Below are 18392 nucleotides of genomic sequence, written 5' to 3'. Positions count from 1 at the left end.
GTTGTAGTTTGTACTTAATTGCTATACAGCAGGGTTTCCCAAACTCATTTACTAAATCGCCCCCTTTTCAGAAATTAAAAAAAAATCGCCCCCCAGGATTTTATAAAGTAATTTTTCTCTTAAGTACGAATTTTTGAGCCAAAAGAGTTGTGTTCGAAATGTAATTTAGTCTGGTACTTCTTATGCACGCACTTTTGGGCTGTAGTTTAAAGGGCTTAAGAAAATAACTTACAGTTATTTTCTTAGAAGCCCAGTAAAGTGTATTAGAATACTTAATTATTAAAAAGCCTGGAGTAATCTGTAGTCAATCCTGTTTGAATATGTTTTATTTTGAAACTAATGAAACCTTTAGGTCAGTGGTAGACAACTTTTGTAATCAGCAAGTCATATTTAGTAAAAAATCTATTCTAGTGTCAACTCATTAAGAAACATTTACTTGCGGGTTGCATAATTTGAAAAAATATAACATATAAGAAAATTGAAAAACTCGAGCAATTGTAATAAAATTATTTAGTATATTTGTGGTCTAGGAAATACTATTGTGAATTGAAAACCAAATTAAAAGCCTTTTTCAAAATATTAAGTTTCAAAATACTTTTTTTATTTTTTGCACAAGTAGTTTTCCAGTTACTTAGCAGGTCAAAATTTGACTAGATCTGAACTGTACGTTACCCATCTGAAGTCTTAACTAGTGATGTACCGGACCCAGATCCGGACTTTTTTTTCAAACTAGGATCCGGCCGGACCCGGATCCGGACTTTTTTTTTCAAATCAGAATCCGGCCGGAACCGGATCCGGACTTTTTTTTTCAAATTAGAATCCGGCCGGAACCGGATTCGGACTATTTTTTCATATCCGGATCCGGACCCGGATAGTGAGTCCGGTACATCACTAGTTTTAACTGAAACCTTACATTATAATAATTTTTTATATAACAAATTTCGGACATTTAGAAGCTAACACTAAGTAACTTATTTAAGCCGCAGAAAGAACCTAAATTGTTTTATAAATAGGCATATTCTAAAATTACTATACCAGAGATTAAAATACTATAAAAGAATGAACAGTTTTTTACACATGATGAAATAAATATTAAAACATCATTTCTGATTTAGTTTAAGGAAGTTTGACCGACTAGTTGATTATCTCACATGAAAAGTGGTTTTATCAACAGCTTCAGTTAATGCAGTAAAATTTTTAATTTCAATGCTAAGAGATATTTTAAGCAAGTTATTTGTAAAAATCTAATTTTGAATTTTTTAATATATAAGTTTTATAGTAGAATACCATGAAATATTGTTTTACTTGGAATAATCTTTAAGAAACTAAACCTTATTTCTAACAATATTTTTTTCTCTTTACTTAAAGTCGAAAAAAAAAATTAAAAGTTTGTTAACTTTGTGAACAGCAAGTAATCAATTAAAAAAAAACTTTTAATTAGGTTTAAATTTTGTTTTGTAACTGTAGCAGCCTTTTTGATGGCTTAAATAATTCTGTTAAATTTTTTCTTTCTCGCTATTAGCTTATAATAGTTTAACAGAAAAAATAGTGAAAAACTAAAAGCTAGGGTTAAACTATTAAATAAACAACACATTTTAACTGTTAAAATATTTTGAATTAAGATAAAACAAAAAACAATTAATATTTTTTTTAATATATAGATTTTTTAACAATAATAAATCAAGTTAGAAATAAAATTGACTTTAAAATATATAAAGTGAAAAATTTGAAGTCATTTCAAATAGAGACCTCAAATCTATACTCTTTTAAAACCAAAACAAAAAATCTTCTCAAAATAAAAACTTTAATGGTTATCAAGATGTTTTTATTTATACAGATTAAACAAGTAATAACAAAAATCTGTTAAATAAGTATCTTTCAAACAAATATTTTAATCGCTACCCTATAAAAACTTTTAGTGTAATGTAAAACGACAAATATAAACTACAAAATTAACCAGGTCGAAAAAAAAATTGTTAACAGATTTAAAACTTAAATAAATACATAAACCACTTAATAAATACATTAGACTTCCGCTTGACTTTGCACTTTGTACAAAATAAAAATGTGCGAACCCAAAAAATCATTATAATTTTTTTTACAAAATGACAAATTTCAATTTCAAAACAACAAATTTACAAATTTCAATGTTTTTTGTGCAATATTGTTATAAAAAAAATCCACTAAAGCATAAAATAAACATTCATTAAATAAAAAGATCTGTATAAGGTATTAAGTATCATAATTTTTTTTGTTTTATTAATACTTGGTTAGTAATAGACTTTATTTAAGTTAAATTTAAGAAAATATAAATTTGCACATTTTTTGGGTAAAAAGTGCGAACTCAAGAGGAAGTCTACCGTAATTAAAATTTATTAGGCATTATGCAAACCTGTTGTATAATAAATAGCTTAATAAAGTTGTTATTATAAAAAGACTACTTAAATACAATACAAACCAGGTTAAATAAGAAATATTTCAAAAGATCAAATAAAATTAAAAAACTTTCATAAAATAATGTCTGCTACTGAAGTCTAATATAATGTGAAGGATGAGGTTCATGACTGCTTGCAAGTTTTTCTAATCTGATTCTTAATCAGTAAAATAGAGCTTTAAGTCACCTCCTTTATAAATATCTAGACTAGATCTTTTTCTCAAGATGTTGATAATTGAACTGAATGCTTTCCCAACAACATAGCTAGAAGGAAAAGATATAAACGACAATCTAAGTTTCTCTCAAATGATTGGATACTTTTGCTTTAGTTTTTGTTGAGTCCAAAAGCTTTCATATCGTTTTTTGGGAGAATTTACTTGAAGTTCAATTTAAGTTTGTAAGTCTGAGAAGGTTTCCTGTAAGTCGTTTACTTCAAAAGTATCTGCCTCAAAGGGATCCATAATTTTATCTAGATGATAGCTTTTTTGTGTCAAATCTAAATTTTACTACTTAATATGTTAAATTTGTTAAAAACTGCAGATTTTTTCAAGCTTTTTTTTTTGTCTAAAATGTCAAATTCCAGGTTTTTCAAGGTTTCTAGGTTAATTGGCAACCCTGTATAGTTTGTTTCTTAGTCTAACTTAGTGACTTTTCAAAAAACAACTGGAAATATCATGACATGATAGTTAATAATAAATAATATAGATTTTAACAAACCATTTATAATCCAAAATAACATATATGTCAGGTTATAAAATAGTGAGAGGGATCCAATCGTCTATGATCTATGTAATTGTTAAATAAGGAAATATATGAATGAAAATATAGTATTTACTTGAAAGTAAGAGTCATAAGCGCTTGATTTTTTTTCTATTTTTTACATAAATAAAATAAACTTTTTTGTTTAAGTTTCACCTCAAGGTCAAATTACTAATAGCAAGCTAAAATTAGTAAAATAGCATAAAAAAAATAAAAATCTTATGACAGCCCAAAATTTTAAAATCGCCCCCTTTTCGCCCCCTTACTAGTTATCGCCCACCCTTTCGCCCCCTTACTAATTATCGCCCCCCGAATTAGTAAAATCGCCCCCAGGGGGGCGATATTGCCCACTTTGGGAAACCCTGCTATACAGTCTTGATATTTTTAAAGTAAATAACTATAAATTATTTTGTTGGTGTCTAAAATAAAAAGTTGGGCGTTGAGTATAACTTGATTTAAAATAATTAAGAAAAATAAACTTTGGTTACATAGATGTGTTTCTTAAGATAAAAAAACCTTTGAAATATATAAAGTATATTAAACGATTTTTTTGAATGAAAGTATATGATAACATTTTTTAAATAATAAGAAATACTTTAAGACCTAGATTTGGATGTTCAGCAAAACAAAAATATCTGTTCAATCTTCTTACTAAAAATATATCTAAGCTAATTACACTCTTAAATGTAATTTTTTGCTATATAACATTATTTTTTATAATTTTAATACTTTTCGAGAGTTGTGTTTATAATGATAAGAACTGTTATTGATCAACTTAGATCTAATAACTTAAATGTAGTACCAAAAAACTATTAAGAAATTTAAAGATTAAGAGTCTTCGTTATAAGAACAACTTAATATTATATACTGTGTAACATTTGACTATCTACATAGCCAAAAACAATAATTAACTATATATGCTTTTGTGACTTAACACATTGACAAAGTGTTAAAAGCTTTTTTTAATCGTTCCTGCAAGAATGGTGAATTAATCGATTAAGGTAAACAATACGAATACTAAATTCCCTGTGGATTAATTTCATTTAACAACTGTCAATAATTTTGAAAATAACATAAATAAATCACAAACAATGTTTTTGATGTTTTACGTGGAGTTATAAAATATTAAAAAGTATTTATTGAAGGATTTAGAAAATACTTTTTGTATATATAGGTTTAAGTAGAAGCAATATATTGCAGTCAAAGCAATTCATTTATAACTTAAACAATTTTAAGTAAGTTAAATAAAACTTATAGGTTAGAAAAGTTTTAAAACACCTTACCGAATAATAACGAAAAATGTTGAAGTTTGTTATTAGTTTTTATTGATTGATTTTATACATCAACTTTTGAATAAGATATATTTAATTCTAGTTTTCAAAATGGAATGATTATCAACAAAAAATTAAGCCGGAGTGTTCCTTATTAATTTAATTTTTATTCGGCTAACTTTGCTTAACTCAAATTCCATTATTAAATCAAGTTTATATAGTTATCCAGTACTTAGTGATGTTAGAGCTACAGTAGAATTTTAATAAACGCATATAGCTGAATGCTTAAAAACCTGAATAAAAAAGTGTATTAATTTTTAAATAACAAAATTTATATGTACAAATATTAAATAGGCAACTACTATACGAATTGCATTAAATTTAAAAGTACTATACAGTTAATTTACAAAAAAATATAAGTAGTTTTTTTTTTGTGTTTAACAAGCATCGATCATACACCATTCAATTTTAACAGTTTTCAATGCCGTCATTACAAGTTGTTTTTTAAGCAAAGTAAACAACAAACTTTTTAATAACAAGCCTAAATACTTTTTTGAAATCGAAATGGTATTTAATTAAAGCTTGTTGAATAATTTTATTAAAGTATAGTACTAATAAAAACTAAGGTAAAAGTATATTTGTCAATATATGTAGGACTTTTTATTTCTAGTAAACATAACATGTCTAAAAGTTTAAACATGGTCTCAGTTTACAGAAGCTTGTGGTCTGATGATCAACCCTTTTGTTAAACTTGAGCTTTTCTCACGGCATACGAAAGTCCAGGCTTTTGCTCTGCAGACTTTCGTCGATGTTTTTGTTGATATGATTTTACAAATTTATTTCATAATATCCTTTTATACAAAAAATTATTAAATGATTTCCCCCATTCATTAAAAGTCCCAGGATATCTAACGTAAGTTTTAAATCTCTCGTAAATTGTACCTAAGACCATTTTTTGTTCTTCATTTTAATCCAGAAAATATCTAGCTCAAGTTAGTTTTTGTTGCTTTACTATTTACCACCCCTTATTGCCTAAAATTTTACATTTCCCTTTCTTCCATTTGCCCCTGACATTATAAAATCATAGAAATTGACGATATTGCCTCTTTTAAGGGAATCCCTGGTCTACAATTTTATAGTGTTATAACATTTTAAATATTTTTACTAGATAGGCATAATATTACAGAATGACAATTGTAAAAAATATTTTTTTTGTAATAAAATGTATATTAAAACTGTTTTTGTAACTAACCTTGTATAAAGCAAACTGTTATTTATATTGATACTCTAAACAAATATTTTCCAACAAGTTAATTCAGTTTATGTAGAATCTTTTTAAGTACAATTTATTCCCTATAAACTATTGTTTTTATAATTTTTGCTTTCCATTTGACTACAAAAATTTTTCTAAAAGTGTACTAACTTTTTTAAACTTAAATTTTTATACTAAAAAAGCTGTAACTAAAAAAGTAGCTTTATACTATGATATAAAAACCTTATTTCAGCACTTGAATGAAATACATTTGTTTGAATTAAAAGAAAAGTTTTATATAATAAAAAATTTACAAACAGTTGTGCTAATCGATTGAAAACTTATACTTCCTAAACGACACTTAAACAAATTTACTTACAGTAAGAAATTTCTAAGTTTCAATAAAATGTCAATAAAAAATATTATTTTAAAACGAATACATTTTAAGTTCTTTTAAGTTCTAAGTGAAACAAAATTTTAGACCTTTATTTTCATTTTAACAGTTTGTATAAAAAATCATAAAGTTTATTAAAACTTTGTTTAAAGACCTTAAAAGATATCTGTGGTGTGCGACTAGAAAACTGAAAAGTTTTTTCACACACCAGGTCCGAGGTCCAAATAATTTAAGCGCTTTTTTTGGTTCAATAAACTATATTTAACAATTTTGAAATTTTAACTTTGTGTTACTTTTGATTATTAATTTTTCTAATTCGTACAGTTTAATATCACTTTTTGAATTAAATACTTTTGTTATTTCGAGAAAAATAAAATAAAAATATTTACAGTACAATAAGAATTTAAGTAAATAAATATCAAGCGTTAAAAAAAATTAACATTAACTTATAAAATTTTTGGTATTAAGAAAAGAAGAAGACATTTTTTCAACATACACAAAACTGTTTTTTTGTATTTTTTGTTATTGAAAAAATGCACAGATTTTACCACATTTGAAGAATTACTCTTATAAATTAGTTTGGTTAAAGCTTATATCAAAAAAAAGTACTATGTCTAGTTTCAGTAACTTAATAATTTTTACTGTACAATGCTTTTTCGTTGCAAAAATACTAATAGTGTTGTTGGTGGAGTCTATCATTTCACTAGACCTACTTTAAATATTTTAGACGACAATATTTTATGTAGAAACTTAAGAAATTTTTTAGTGGTTTTTTAAATTGTTTACAAAATAAAATAACTTCATTAGTTTTTTTAAGCACTTTTTGTTATTATTGCAAGTTTTTTATTATTACTAAAACTGAAATTATCATTATTATATATTGCAATTTTATTGTCCATATGATGGACATAGGCATCAAAACCTAGGCCATTTAAACAGAAAGACACATAACAAAACAAATAAAATTAACACAAAAAGTTTATTTTGTTTAAAACAAAAAAATAAACATAATTTAATATAATATGTACATAATTTTAGCTTAACATAAAATGCAAAATTTTTAACCACAAACTTATACTTATTTACGCTTTGATGTAAACGATCAACATGAAATATTTAGACTCATTGAATAACAACAAAAATAGAAACCTAAAGCCCCAAGCACATTTATAATAGACTAGCCAGATAAATGAAAATGAACATATTTAAAAAGGACTCATCATTAATAGAGAAAGGCGCCACTACTAAAACTGAACTATGGACCAAGCTAAATCTCAAAATTGAATCAACGGTTGATAAAAATTACTTATTAATTTTACTAACAAACATTTTATTTATATCAAACTTTTAAAACTTTAATCAAAATGTTTTAAATTTTCTGCAAGAAAGTAATTTATTTGGAAGTTTGTTCCATATTTCAACTGACCGATAAAAAAAGATTTATGCCAATCCTCATTATTGAAGTAGTGTTTGCATGTAAATAGTTTGCTATTTCCTTTCAGTAAGTAATTAGTTCTATAAGGTTCAAAAATTGGTTGTATACTTATTGTAGTTTCACCGTTAACTAGTTAAAAAAAGTAATGAGGTCAAATTTAAGTCTTTTGTATTCTGAAGATTTAATATTAAACTTTTAAGTCTATCTAGGTAAGACGTATAAGAAATGTTGCAGCGGTTGAAGATTAATTTGGTATGTTTTCTTTGAACAGATTCTATATGGTTTATATATCTTTTAAAGTATGAAGACTATATTGGTGTGTTATATTCCAACTTAAGACGAATGTTTATGAGAAACAGCTTTTTAAAGATGTTTATATCCGTAGAACTTAAAACTTTAAACTTGAAAAGATGTAGTTGATGCAATATGGTAAAGGTAATTTAATTAATATGGTTTTTCCACTTTAAATGTTCAGCAACAAAAGATTTAAGATCTTTAAACACTTTAGTTGAAGATAAGTTTGTATTGTTTATTTAAAATCAAAAATAGAGATAGTAGTGTTTTATTGAATATTTAGAACTCGAAATTTACTAGGGTTTAAATTTGATTTTATTTCCTTTAGCCAATTGTAAATTTTATCTGTAAGTTTTTAACCAAACATATTTTCTTAACAAATGGGTTTTCATTATTAGTTTCATTTGTAAAAAGCAGTAATAAAAGGTTAAAAACCAAAACATCTGTATAATTTTTTTGTGTGTATTAAAAGATAATGTTTTATTATCCACATTTGAAGTTAACAACAATATATCAATCTGTATGTAAAGCTGTTGCAAGTTTTGGAGTGCTTTTTGGCTCTTCAACTTGCAAAAGTACTTGAACTTGACCGTAGTTCAGTAAAAACATATAAACAGTGTTTTTTTTTTTGTGCAGTAGTTTATATATTAAATCAGTAAAGTAGAAAGCATAAACTTGTTTAATTTATGTTACTAAAATACGTTATAACTTATTTTAGTAACATAAATTAAACAAGTTTATGCTTTCTACTTTACTGATTTAATATTTAAACTTTTGAAAATAAAATAGCGAAATTACTCATAGCGTTTTTAAGTTGATATACGTAGCATACGTATAAACGTATTGCTCATAGAAGTTATCAAAGTACAGTTAAGTTTATATTGCAGCTAAATATTTTTATACGAAATAAATACAAAATAAAACATAACAAAGTAAATGAAACAACCAGTTTACTTTTACTTTAGCTTTTTTCTAACCTAAATAAATTTATCATTGACAAAAATATTTACAATGCAACGTGTTCCGATAATAAAACACTTCTCTACTCCGATGCTTCGTAAATCACTATCACCATCGAAAAAATCCGGAAGAAGCATTTCAACTGCTCCGGCAAAACTTCAATCGGAAAAGTTAATTTGTTCCAAGCAAAACAGCACGTTGGATTTTTCCGACGTGGAAAAGGCGTTCAAGCAAATGAGCACTGCGGAAGTTTTGAGGGGGGCAGTTGTGTACCAGTTCTGTTCTTACAAGATCCTCGCCGACAACAGTATGAACGTTAGTTTTACATTTTCTTTTTGTTAATTATTTATATGGCGACTTTTCAAGTTTAAAAGGTAAACTTTGCATGCTCAAATTGCTAAAATTACAAACAATAAAGAACACGTTCTTTCACTCGAAATTTATTTACGTGTTTGTAACTTTCATTCTAACTTTAACGTTTGTGTGGAAACTTCGCATTTTAATAGGATTTTTAAAGTATTGTAATGATCAAAATCAAAAAAAAAATTTGCTTTGTTCACAAAACTTCTTTATAGATAGCTAGTTTAGTAGCTTGAATTGGTGTATGTATTTTACTAAATTTAAGTTTAAAAAAAACTTTAAAACTAACTTCTTGGACATAAAAAAAAACTAAACATATTTTAAATACCACAGATGTTTTTGTGTCAAAACTTTATTCCGACATATTTCAAATAAACATTTTAAAATAGATTTAAGAGCTAATAAACTTTAAAAAATTAACAAAGCTTTTTCCTAACTTTTAAGTTCTTCAACTTCGGAAAAAGATTTACGAGCAAAGACTTTTTTGAAAGTCTGATGAAAAGGAGTTTTTACGGACATTTCGCAGCCAGTGACCAGCCTGATGAAATATTAGTAAGCAAATTTTTTTGTCTTTATTATTTTTCAGCTAAATTAGTTTTCTATTAGGAAAAAACAAAGCAATTGTGGAGAAGTGGAATCAGTTCGAGCCTCGCTTATTCGGTGGAAGACGACATGACTGGTTTTTTGAATTAAATATAAAAATTAAAACAGTTCATAAAAAATAACAAGTTTACAATAATATTTTTAAGTATTAGGTTGTGTGCTTTGTTTTTGAATATTGCGTTGAAACGCAATAAGTCTTTTTACTACTGCTAAAGCTTTTTTTAAGAATATAAAAGTATTTTTTTCTAAATATAACGAGAATATTTTTTGAAAGGTGAAAACGTTGAAAATCTTCAAATGTACGAAAAAGTTTTCAATGAAACTAAAAAGTAAGTGTTTTTTTTTGTTTCTTATTTTGATATTCAGTGATAACATTATCGGCAAACATACTTTTCTTGTCAGTTAAATGATTTTTATTACTTATACGTAGTTTATTCTATATAGTATTTGCATACAAACTATTTCATCAAAAATGATATTAAGATGCATAGAATTAGCTGCTAGAAGCGAAGGAGAAACTTCTGTTGCGATAAAATTAACAGCATTTTTACCTCCATTTGTACTGGTAAGTTTTAAAAATGTAAAATAAAGTGTTGGCTGATTAGTGAATTTACTAAAATTAAATCGTATAACAGACAAAATTTTCATTTTTTTTATCATAACTCATATAAACTTTGATAAATTAACACATTTTTGTGAAACCATAAGTTATGTACGCTAAAACTTTTTATACGTTTATATAAACATTTTTCTATATTTTTGTTAAGACACGTTTTTATAAGAAACAAACTAATCAGATAAAAAATTAATAATACATATAATATTTTTAACTATTAATATAATAACTAATAATTAAAAACATTTCTTAGTTCAAGTACAACAAACTTATACACGACGCTTCTACATCAGATAGTCCTAACTTCAACGACCAACTAATAAAGGTTAAAAAGTTTTTTTTTGTTTTAGTTTGACATATACAAATTTTAACTAACTACTTTTGTTAGTAAGTTTAGTTGCAGTTAATCTCAAAACTTAATATAAAAGTTTTTAACAATCTTTAAGTTTTTTTTGTTTCATTGAAAATAAATCGAAATATTACTATATCAGTGTAAGTAGCGCTAACTTTGTATGTTTTTCAATAACTTTTCTAAAAAACTTGTTTTTAATTATATTAACAAACATGTTTGGATTTAAATGGTTTTATAATGCAAATAAAGTTTCTATTTTTAGTCACTCAAGATACATTAGTTATAAATACTTTTTAACGAAATTAAGATATTCCTTTTATGTTCTATTATTAGCATTTAATGATAAAGAATATTTTTACTGTCATACAATGTTAATATTACTATTAGTATCTTTTTTTGCTCATTTTGAAGTGTTCATACCATAACACTAACTTTATAATTAAGTACCTTAAATCTTTTGAGATTGTATTAGCTATGATAAATCTATCACTATTACGAGTAAGCCGTAAAAATTATTAACTGTAAAAATTACAGGAAAAATTAACAACAACACTAGATGATAATGAAACTTATCACATAGAGACATTAAATGAAAGATTAGAAGATTTAGCTCGTTTTGCCAACGAAAAAGATGTAGCTATACTAGTTGATGGTGAACATACTTACTTTCAAACTGCTATCCGATATGTAGCGCTTTCTTTAATGAAAAAGTTTAATAAAGAAAAGACGACAGTAATTAACACATATCAGAACTATTTGAAAGTATGTTTCAAGTAGTTATCTTTGTTTTTATAAACGCATTAAAGTTGTTAAAATTTTTACAGCTAGCTTACCTATTTTAAGTTTCCCTAGTTTAGTAACACGATTATATTTTTCAATATTTTTACTGTTACAAGGTAACTTATAATTGGCAAATAAATTTAAAGTTGGTTTTATAAAAGTGTATTTTTAATAAAACTGCTCTTATATGACAATTTTTATAATAAATAGCATTAGATTTTGATAATTCATAAAATCTACCATAATGTCCTGGATAAAATTATGATAATGGATAATATCCACAATGACGTTAAACTGTATCCAAGTGGTGTACGACTCGATAACCAAAAGGTTCCTTCGTACACCAGGTCCTAGGACTTAATATTTTAGCGCTTTTTTTGTTGTTCAATAAAAAATACCACGATCTAATAGTGTTTTAAGTATTACTCGCACAAAAAGTTTGTACAAAAACAAAAAATGTATTAAAAAATACCACTCAGAGAACGAAGCAAGATCTAGAATCTGATTTATTGTTGTCCAAACGAGAGGACTTCTACTTTGGAGTGAAAATGGTAAGAGGAGCGTACATGGATCACGAAAGAGAAAGATCTGTGAAGATGGGTTACGAAGATCCCATACATGACACATACCAAGACACTTGCAAGTATGTGATGTGTTTTAAGTTGAAAATTAATCTTAAAAAACATTTAAAAAATACAAATATAAAGTATTTAAAATTACAAATATCTTATTAAATTATTATAGTTATAGTTTATTAACTTAAAGGCTTAATTTCTTATTTTCTACGATGATACATTCAAGTAGTATAATCTTTCCTTTAGCAATATATAATTTCATTTTAAAATCAAACAAAATTAACAAAGCTTAAACAAAAATTTCATAAGTATTTTTTAAGTTTAGAATCATTTTTACATATTAGAGTTTAAGATAATTATAATCTACTTTTAGTTTATTTGTTCTAATACTTACTATCTACAATGACACTAGCTAGTACACACTTCCTTTCAAAGTACAAATAATATTGATAGTTGTTAACATAAACAAACTATACTACTAAAGAAAAAATTACTAAACAAAAATAAAAATTTCATTTTACTAAATGTTATTAAGTATAATAAACTGTTTCAGTTATTAGATAAACAAGCATTACAAAACATTGTTTAAAATTTATTTTTGTATATTTTATAGTTTCTTTTTTATCGCATATCGTTTTGTTGACAATACAGAGCCTTTTTTAAACCTTATTTTTTTCTTACAGCAACTACAATGAAAATGTTGATTTTCTACTTAAGGACTTTCGACAGAATGAAAAAATAACTCTTGTTGTCGCAAGCCACAATGAAGAAACAGTTCATCTAGCAATAAACAAGTTTCCTTTTTGTAATCTAACTAATTGAAAAACAAATATAAACATTTGTGTAATGTAATATAGTTTTAGACTGAAGTAAAGTAAGTGTTTTTGTTTCAATGTCCCTGGAAAAAATATAAAAGTCGATAGTTAATAATAACAAAAATAACCTTGTATGATAAATCATATTTAATAGGTTTCTTAACTTTTAACAACTTTTAGGTTTTAGATTAGTTTTAGAAAAGTTTTAGTGGGTATCAAATTAGCGTTATAATAAATAAGCGGATTAAGTTTAAACTAGTGATGTACCGGACTCACAATTTCGGGTCCGGCCGGACCCGGATCCGGACTTTTTTTTCAAATTAGAATCCGGCCGGAACCGGATCCGGATTTTTTTTTCAAATTAGAATCCGGCCGGAACCGGATCCGGACTTTTTTTTCAAATTAGAGTCCGGCCGGAACCGGATCCGGACTTTTTTTTCAAATTAGAATCCGGCCGGATCCGGATATCAGACGAAAATGGCAATATCCGGCCGGACCCGGATAGTGAGTCCGGTACATCACTAGAATAAACTAGCCTGAGTCAGAATGAGGTTTTTAAAAACTGAAAAAAAGAAAAGTAATCTAATAATAAGTAGAACAGCTAGCCACAAGGTTTACAAATTTAGGTATTATTTACAATTAAAAATCTGAAATCAAGTTCTTGAACAAAATACACTAGAAAACTGGATCAGCTCAAACTCATTCAAAATCTAAAAGAAAACTAGCCTGAGGCAGTCCAAGATTTTCTAAAATTCCCAAAAATTTTCAAACTAGCAGGGTTGCCACTTTTTAAGTCAATAAAACTAGCTAGAGTAAGTATAAACAAGCCTGAGTCAGAATTAGGTTTTTAAAAACTGAAAAAAATACTTTAATCTAATAATCAGTAGAACAGCTAGCAAAGGTTGACAATTTGGTAGTAAAGTTGTGGACTGATTGTGGTACACTTAACTTATTAGTACTACCCATTATAATTAAATCCTACCTTATTTAACTAATATCTAACAAATACTAAATTCTAACTGAGACTTCATTTTATAATGAGACACGACAGTTTTGACAGATGAATCTTTTATATAAAACACAACAAGAAATACTAGCATATACAAAATTATTAATTACTTTGGTAACACTTTAAAAACTGGAAGCTATTTAAATCTATATCAAAAGACTTAAAACAAAAAACTAAAAATTAAATAAAACTTTTAGTAAACAAGAACCTGTAAAATTTTTAATAAACTATTAAACTATAAACCTGGCTTATATATTAAAACAATTTTACACCTGTTGAAATATTCACTTTTAAAAAAAAACACTACTTACAATAAGCATTCACAAAAACGTTCAAGATATTTTGTTGCTTCAAGCTACACACCAAACTAACTAAATGCTTACATATATACTGCTTGTCATGTTCTGATGTTTTGTTGCATCAGTATTTAGTTTGAAACATTTCGTCATATGATTCTCATTGGCTCGTACATTCAACCGTATTAACTCTAAATATTCTCTGAACTCAACTTTAAGCAATAAATAATGCAAGTATTCATTCCAAAGTTTTCAATTTTTCAACATATGTAAAGAGTTGCATTTCAGGAAATTTTATTTCATAGTTTAAATGTAAACAAATGTAAATTAGTCACGTGTACAAAATGAGCCAATAACGGTGGGTGTTTAATTTTAACTGATGAAAATGTCTCTTATTAATTAACACAAGGTTTGTTTTTGAAAAAATACTTTTCAGTATGCTCTTTTTTACTAACTAGATCCGGGTCCGGCCGGATCTCTGTTAGGATCCGGCCGGACCCGGATCCGGACTTTTTTTTCAGATTAGAATCCGGCCGGAACCGGACCCGGACTTTTTTTTCAAATTAGAATCCGGCCGGAACCGGATCCGGACTTTTTTTTCAAATTAGAATCCGGCCGGATCCGGATATCAGACAAAAATGGCAATATCCGGCCGGACCCGGACCCGGATAGTGAGTCCGGTACATCACTAGTTTAAACCAACTAAAAATAACTTTTCAATCTGCAAATTCTTTAAAAACAACTTAAAAGTTTACTTTAATAAAAATCGGTTTTAAAGTATTTGTTTGCTTAGGATAAGCTTAACAGTATTTTGAAACTGAAAAGGTTAGAAGAGTACGGATTGAATACACAAAGTCGCGACATCACGTTTGCACAGCTGATGGGAATGTGCGATAACATTACTTACTGTTTAAGTGAGTTGCTTGATGTTTGTTAGACTGCACTCATAAACTAAAGTAAATTTGAGTATTATTTGCCCTAAAAAAATTTATAATAACATATTTAGTACTAAAAGTACAAAATAAATAAAACCCCTATACAGAATAAACTCGTTTAGTAGTGTACTAAGTTAAATAACTTGTAAGTTAATATTAGCAGCATTTTTTTTCTAAAGACAATTTGGGTTCAAATGTTATTAAGAATTTTTTTTATCCAACAGCTTTTTGATCTGTGGTTAAGGTTTTATTAAGAAAATTTTTAACATTTCATCTAAGGTAAGAGAATACTTTTGTGCGTAAAGTCTCGGCAGTGCACACAACTTATCCACTGTTTGGTTTATTTGCATACAATTTAAGGTTTTAATCTGTAAAATTTATATTTTTTTACAAAAATTGAAAAGCATTTTAAGCCGATGTAGAGACTTTAAAAGACTTAAAATGCTTTAATTTCTTCAAAAGAAGTTTAAAACATTATTGCTGCAATTTTTGCAAGTATTGCAGACGTTTCTGTTGCAGAAATAACAACTTTACTGTTTCAAATACCACAACAAATACCAAACAAATTTTCATTCACTGTTGAAACATCTTAAGTAAATACAAATTCAAACTACTACTTATTGATCAGGCAGCGCGGGTCACAGGGTGTACAAGTACGTGCCGTACGGACCGGTGGAAGAGGTGATGCCGTACCTGCAGAGGAGAGCGCAGGAGAACCAGTCAGTGCTGGACGGACGAGCGGAGCACGAGAAGAAGATGTTATGGAAGGAGCTGCGAAGGAGAGCCGTGAAGATGTAGATTTTTTTAAACTAAAATGAAATTGAGTGGTATGTATTAGAAAAGTTCTAGTGATATTTTTATGATAGTGCTTTTAATCTTAAACAAGCATAACCGAACTTCACAAAAACATCTGCTTTTTAATAGCTTTATAGTTTATTTGTGTATATTTGTTGTAAAGATTTATTAACTGTTTGTTTGCTAAAATGAAATCTATTACATTAACTGTTTTTGAATAAGTATTATTATAGTTTTAAATAAGTTTTAATTCATTTCTTTTTTTTAAAGTAGGCCGTGTGAAACTAAAGTCTAACTTTTCTTTTAAGATCTTCTTGAAAAATTATTTATTTTTTCTTTATATCATGAATTTTATTTTGAGAACAAACTAAACCTTAAAGCTAGTTTTAAATTTATGCGCCTTTGTAAATTTTATTAACAATTAAAAGTATAAAGCTAAATAAAAAAGTAAATTAGATTTTGCAACAGTTTTTAATTTTTTGCTTAAAAAGACTTAAAGTATTAAAACTAAACATCTTTTAAACACCAGAAAAGTTATGCTTATTTTTATTAGCTTTGTATAAAACTTAATAAAAAATTTCAAGTTTAAGTTGTATGTTTCTGTTCACAAATTTTCCTAGAGTCATCAATTATTTCACAGCTATTTACATTGTAAAAGTAGGAGGTAACTTAAATCATTACGAATTGTTTAAAAACTTAACACTGAAGTTAACATTCATTTAGTTGTTTTTGTTCTATTTATTTTTTCTAAAAAGCTTGCTATAGAAGCAAGTTTATATACTGCCCACACACAGTAGCTCGATAGTCTCAAGTGGGAAATTATTTATACTTTCGTTTTTAAAGCTTAAAAACCATCTGATAAATTTGACTGATTAGGAATTCTTCTCGTTAGCTTTCAGTGTATCGTTTTACTTTAAATTTGAAACGTTTCGTTTTGCTTGAGAAGTTTTAAAAACAATAAAAGGTTTTGTTAGAGTTATTTTTTAAATTTCATTTAATTTCATTTAATTTTTAAAATTTCTATTTTGTTATTTTCTACTTAATTTGTTTAGTTTTTTCCCAGGTTTGCAATTACTTTTGATTCATGTTATTTTAGAATATATATTTACATGACAGTTTCAATTAAGTTTTATAAAGATTAGCAAACATAAGCAACAGTTAATAAAGAAAATATGTTTTTGATTTGTTTTTTAGAGTTTTTAAACTTAGCAAACTTACACTAACAATAAAAAATATTTGTTTTTAAAACACAGCTTAAATAAATAAATATATATCTACAAAATTAAAATAAGTGTTAAAGTATTGATAACAGCCTTAATATCAATTTTAAATTTTAACTTGGTTTCACTAAAATTTGTTTCACCACTTTATCGAAATCCAATGTAAATTTAAATAGTTAATACGCAACTGGTTTCTAAATAAATTTAAGAAATAAGGTCGAAGTCAGTAAAAGTGTGATTTAAATTCAAATAACTTTTTATCTCGAAATATTTAAATAGATATTAAAAAAAGATAGACCAAAAGAAGTCTATTTTATTTGGAACTTAATATAACAGAGTTTATCTATAAAAAACAAATAAGTAGAACCACTGATATTTTCATTAAAATAATTATCCATAAAGAATTTAAGTTTTTTATAATTAAAAGACGTTTAACATTTGTGTTTAAAGGTATGTTAATATTATGCGTACCAAAACTTTTAGATTGTATCTTAAATTTAAGAAACTTAGTTGAAAATTAATGATTTTTCTTACCCGGGTAGAAAGAGCGTTTGGTTTTAAATCAATGCGGTTTGAAAATATATTCATGCTCATATAGTTTAGTAAAAACTTTTAAATAAAACATTATGCTTTTTGGTTAGTTATTATCACTAAGTTATTTTTATAGGTAAAATATTTTTGAAAAACTTTAAAATCATATATAACCTAAGATTGCGAAAGGTTAAAAATAATATTGTTATTAAAGTTATCGTTAAAAAAAACTATTATTTCTTTATACCAAGGTAAAACAGTTTTATTAGTTGAATAAAATTAGAACGCAAACAAAATTAAATTAAACTCATTCAACAAAATTATTTTACATTAAAACAAAATACAATTACAATTGATATCATAGTTATTTAAAAGGTAAGTGTAATTAAAACTAAAAAAAAAGCATTTTTCTAAAATGATTAAAAATTTATTAAATTTATTATCAACTATATTTTCCTATGTTGTTTACTCAAAAAGAATAAATGAAAAGTTTGATTTATAATGATACAATATTTATACAAACTCAAAGCAAACAAGTTTTCTATTAAAATTTACAAAAAAACGTTAGTAGAACAAACAGAAATATTGCAATACTTTTTATGTTGTCTTTGCACTACAAACTGTTTTCAAAACCACAAAAACAAAAATAAACAAAACACGAATGTAAAAGCATTAACTTGAGTATTCAAACAAAAATTCCTCTACT

The 18392-nt window shown here is 26.2% G+C and overlaps 1 protein-coding gene across 2 annotated transcripts; it reads left to right on the top strand.

Moving 5' to 3' along the window:
- Positions 1–8784: 8784 nt before the first annotated feature.
- Positions 8785–17115, top strand: LOC145849223 (proline dehydrogenase 1, mitochondrial-like). 2 transcript variants are annotated; one of them, XM_082954360.1, is made up of 11 exons: positions 8785–9114; positions 9604–9711; positions 9766–9838; positions 10037–10091; positions 10246–10327; positions 10632–10703; positions 11265–11492; positions 11990–12153; positions 12769–12879; positions 15031–15119; positions 15769–17115. In XM_082954360.1, exons 1-11 carry the CDS (start codon positions 8851–8853, stop codon positions 15936–15938), a joined length of 1416 nt encoding a protein of 471 aa, XP_082810486.1. In that variant the 5' UTR covers positions 8785–8850; the 3' UTR covers positions 15939–17115. The 2 variants fall into 2 exon arrangements, with proteins under 2 accessions (XP_082810486.1, XP_082810485.1); XM_082954359.1 differs by having other exon boundaries at positions 10207–10327.
- Positions 17116–18392: the final 1277 nt, after the last annotated feature.

The sequence above is a fragment of the Thalia democratica genome, chromosome 1, assembly GCF_965202585.1.
Source record: "Thalia democratica chromosome 1, ktThaDemo2.hap1.1, whole genome shotgun sequence".
NCBI classification, from domain to species: Eukaryota; Metazoa; Chordata; class Thaliacea; order Salpida; family Salpidae; genus Thalia; species Thalia democratica.
This window is presented reverse-complemented; position numbering and strand designations above follow the sequence as displayed.

Excerpts from the sequence above, each read along its gene's own strand:
- LOC145849223 (XM_082954359.1), top strand. The coding sequence starts at position 8,851 with ATGCAACGTGTTCCGATAATAAAACACTTCTCTACTCCGATGCTTCGT. Across the intron at positions 9,712-9,765 it reads ACCAGCCTGATGAAATATTA|GAAAAAACAAAGCAATTGTG; the intron begins GTAAGCAAATTT and ends GTTTTCTATTAG. Across the intron at positions 9,839-10,036 it reads GGTGGAAGACGACATGACTG|GTGAAAACGTTGAAAATCTT; the intron begins GTTTTTTGAATT and ends ATTTTTTGAAAG.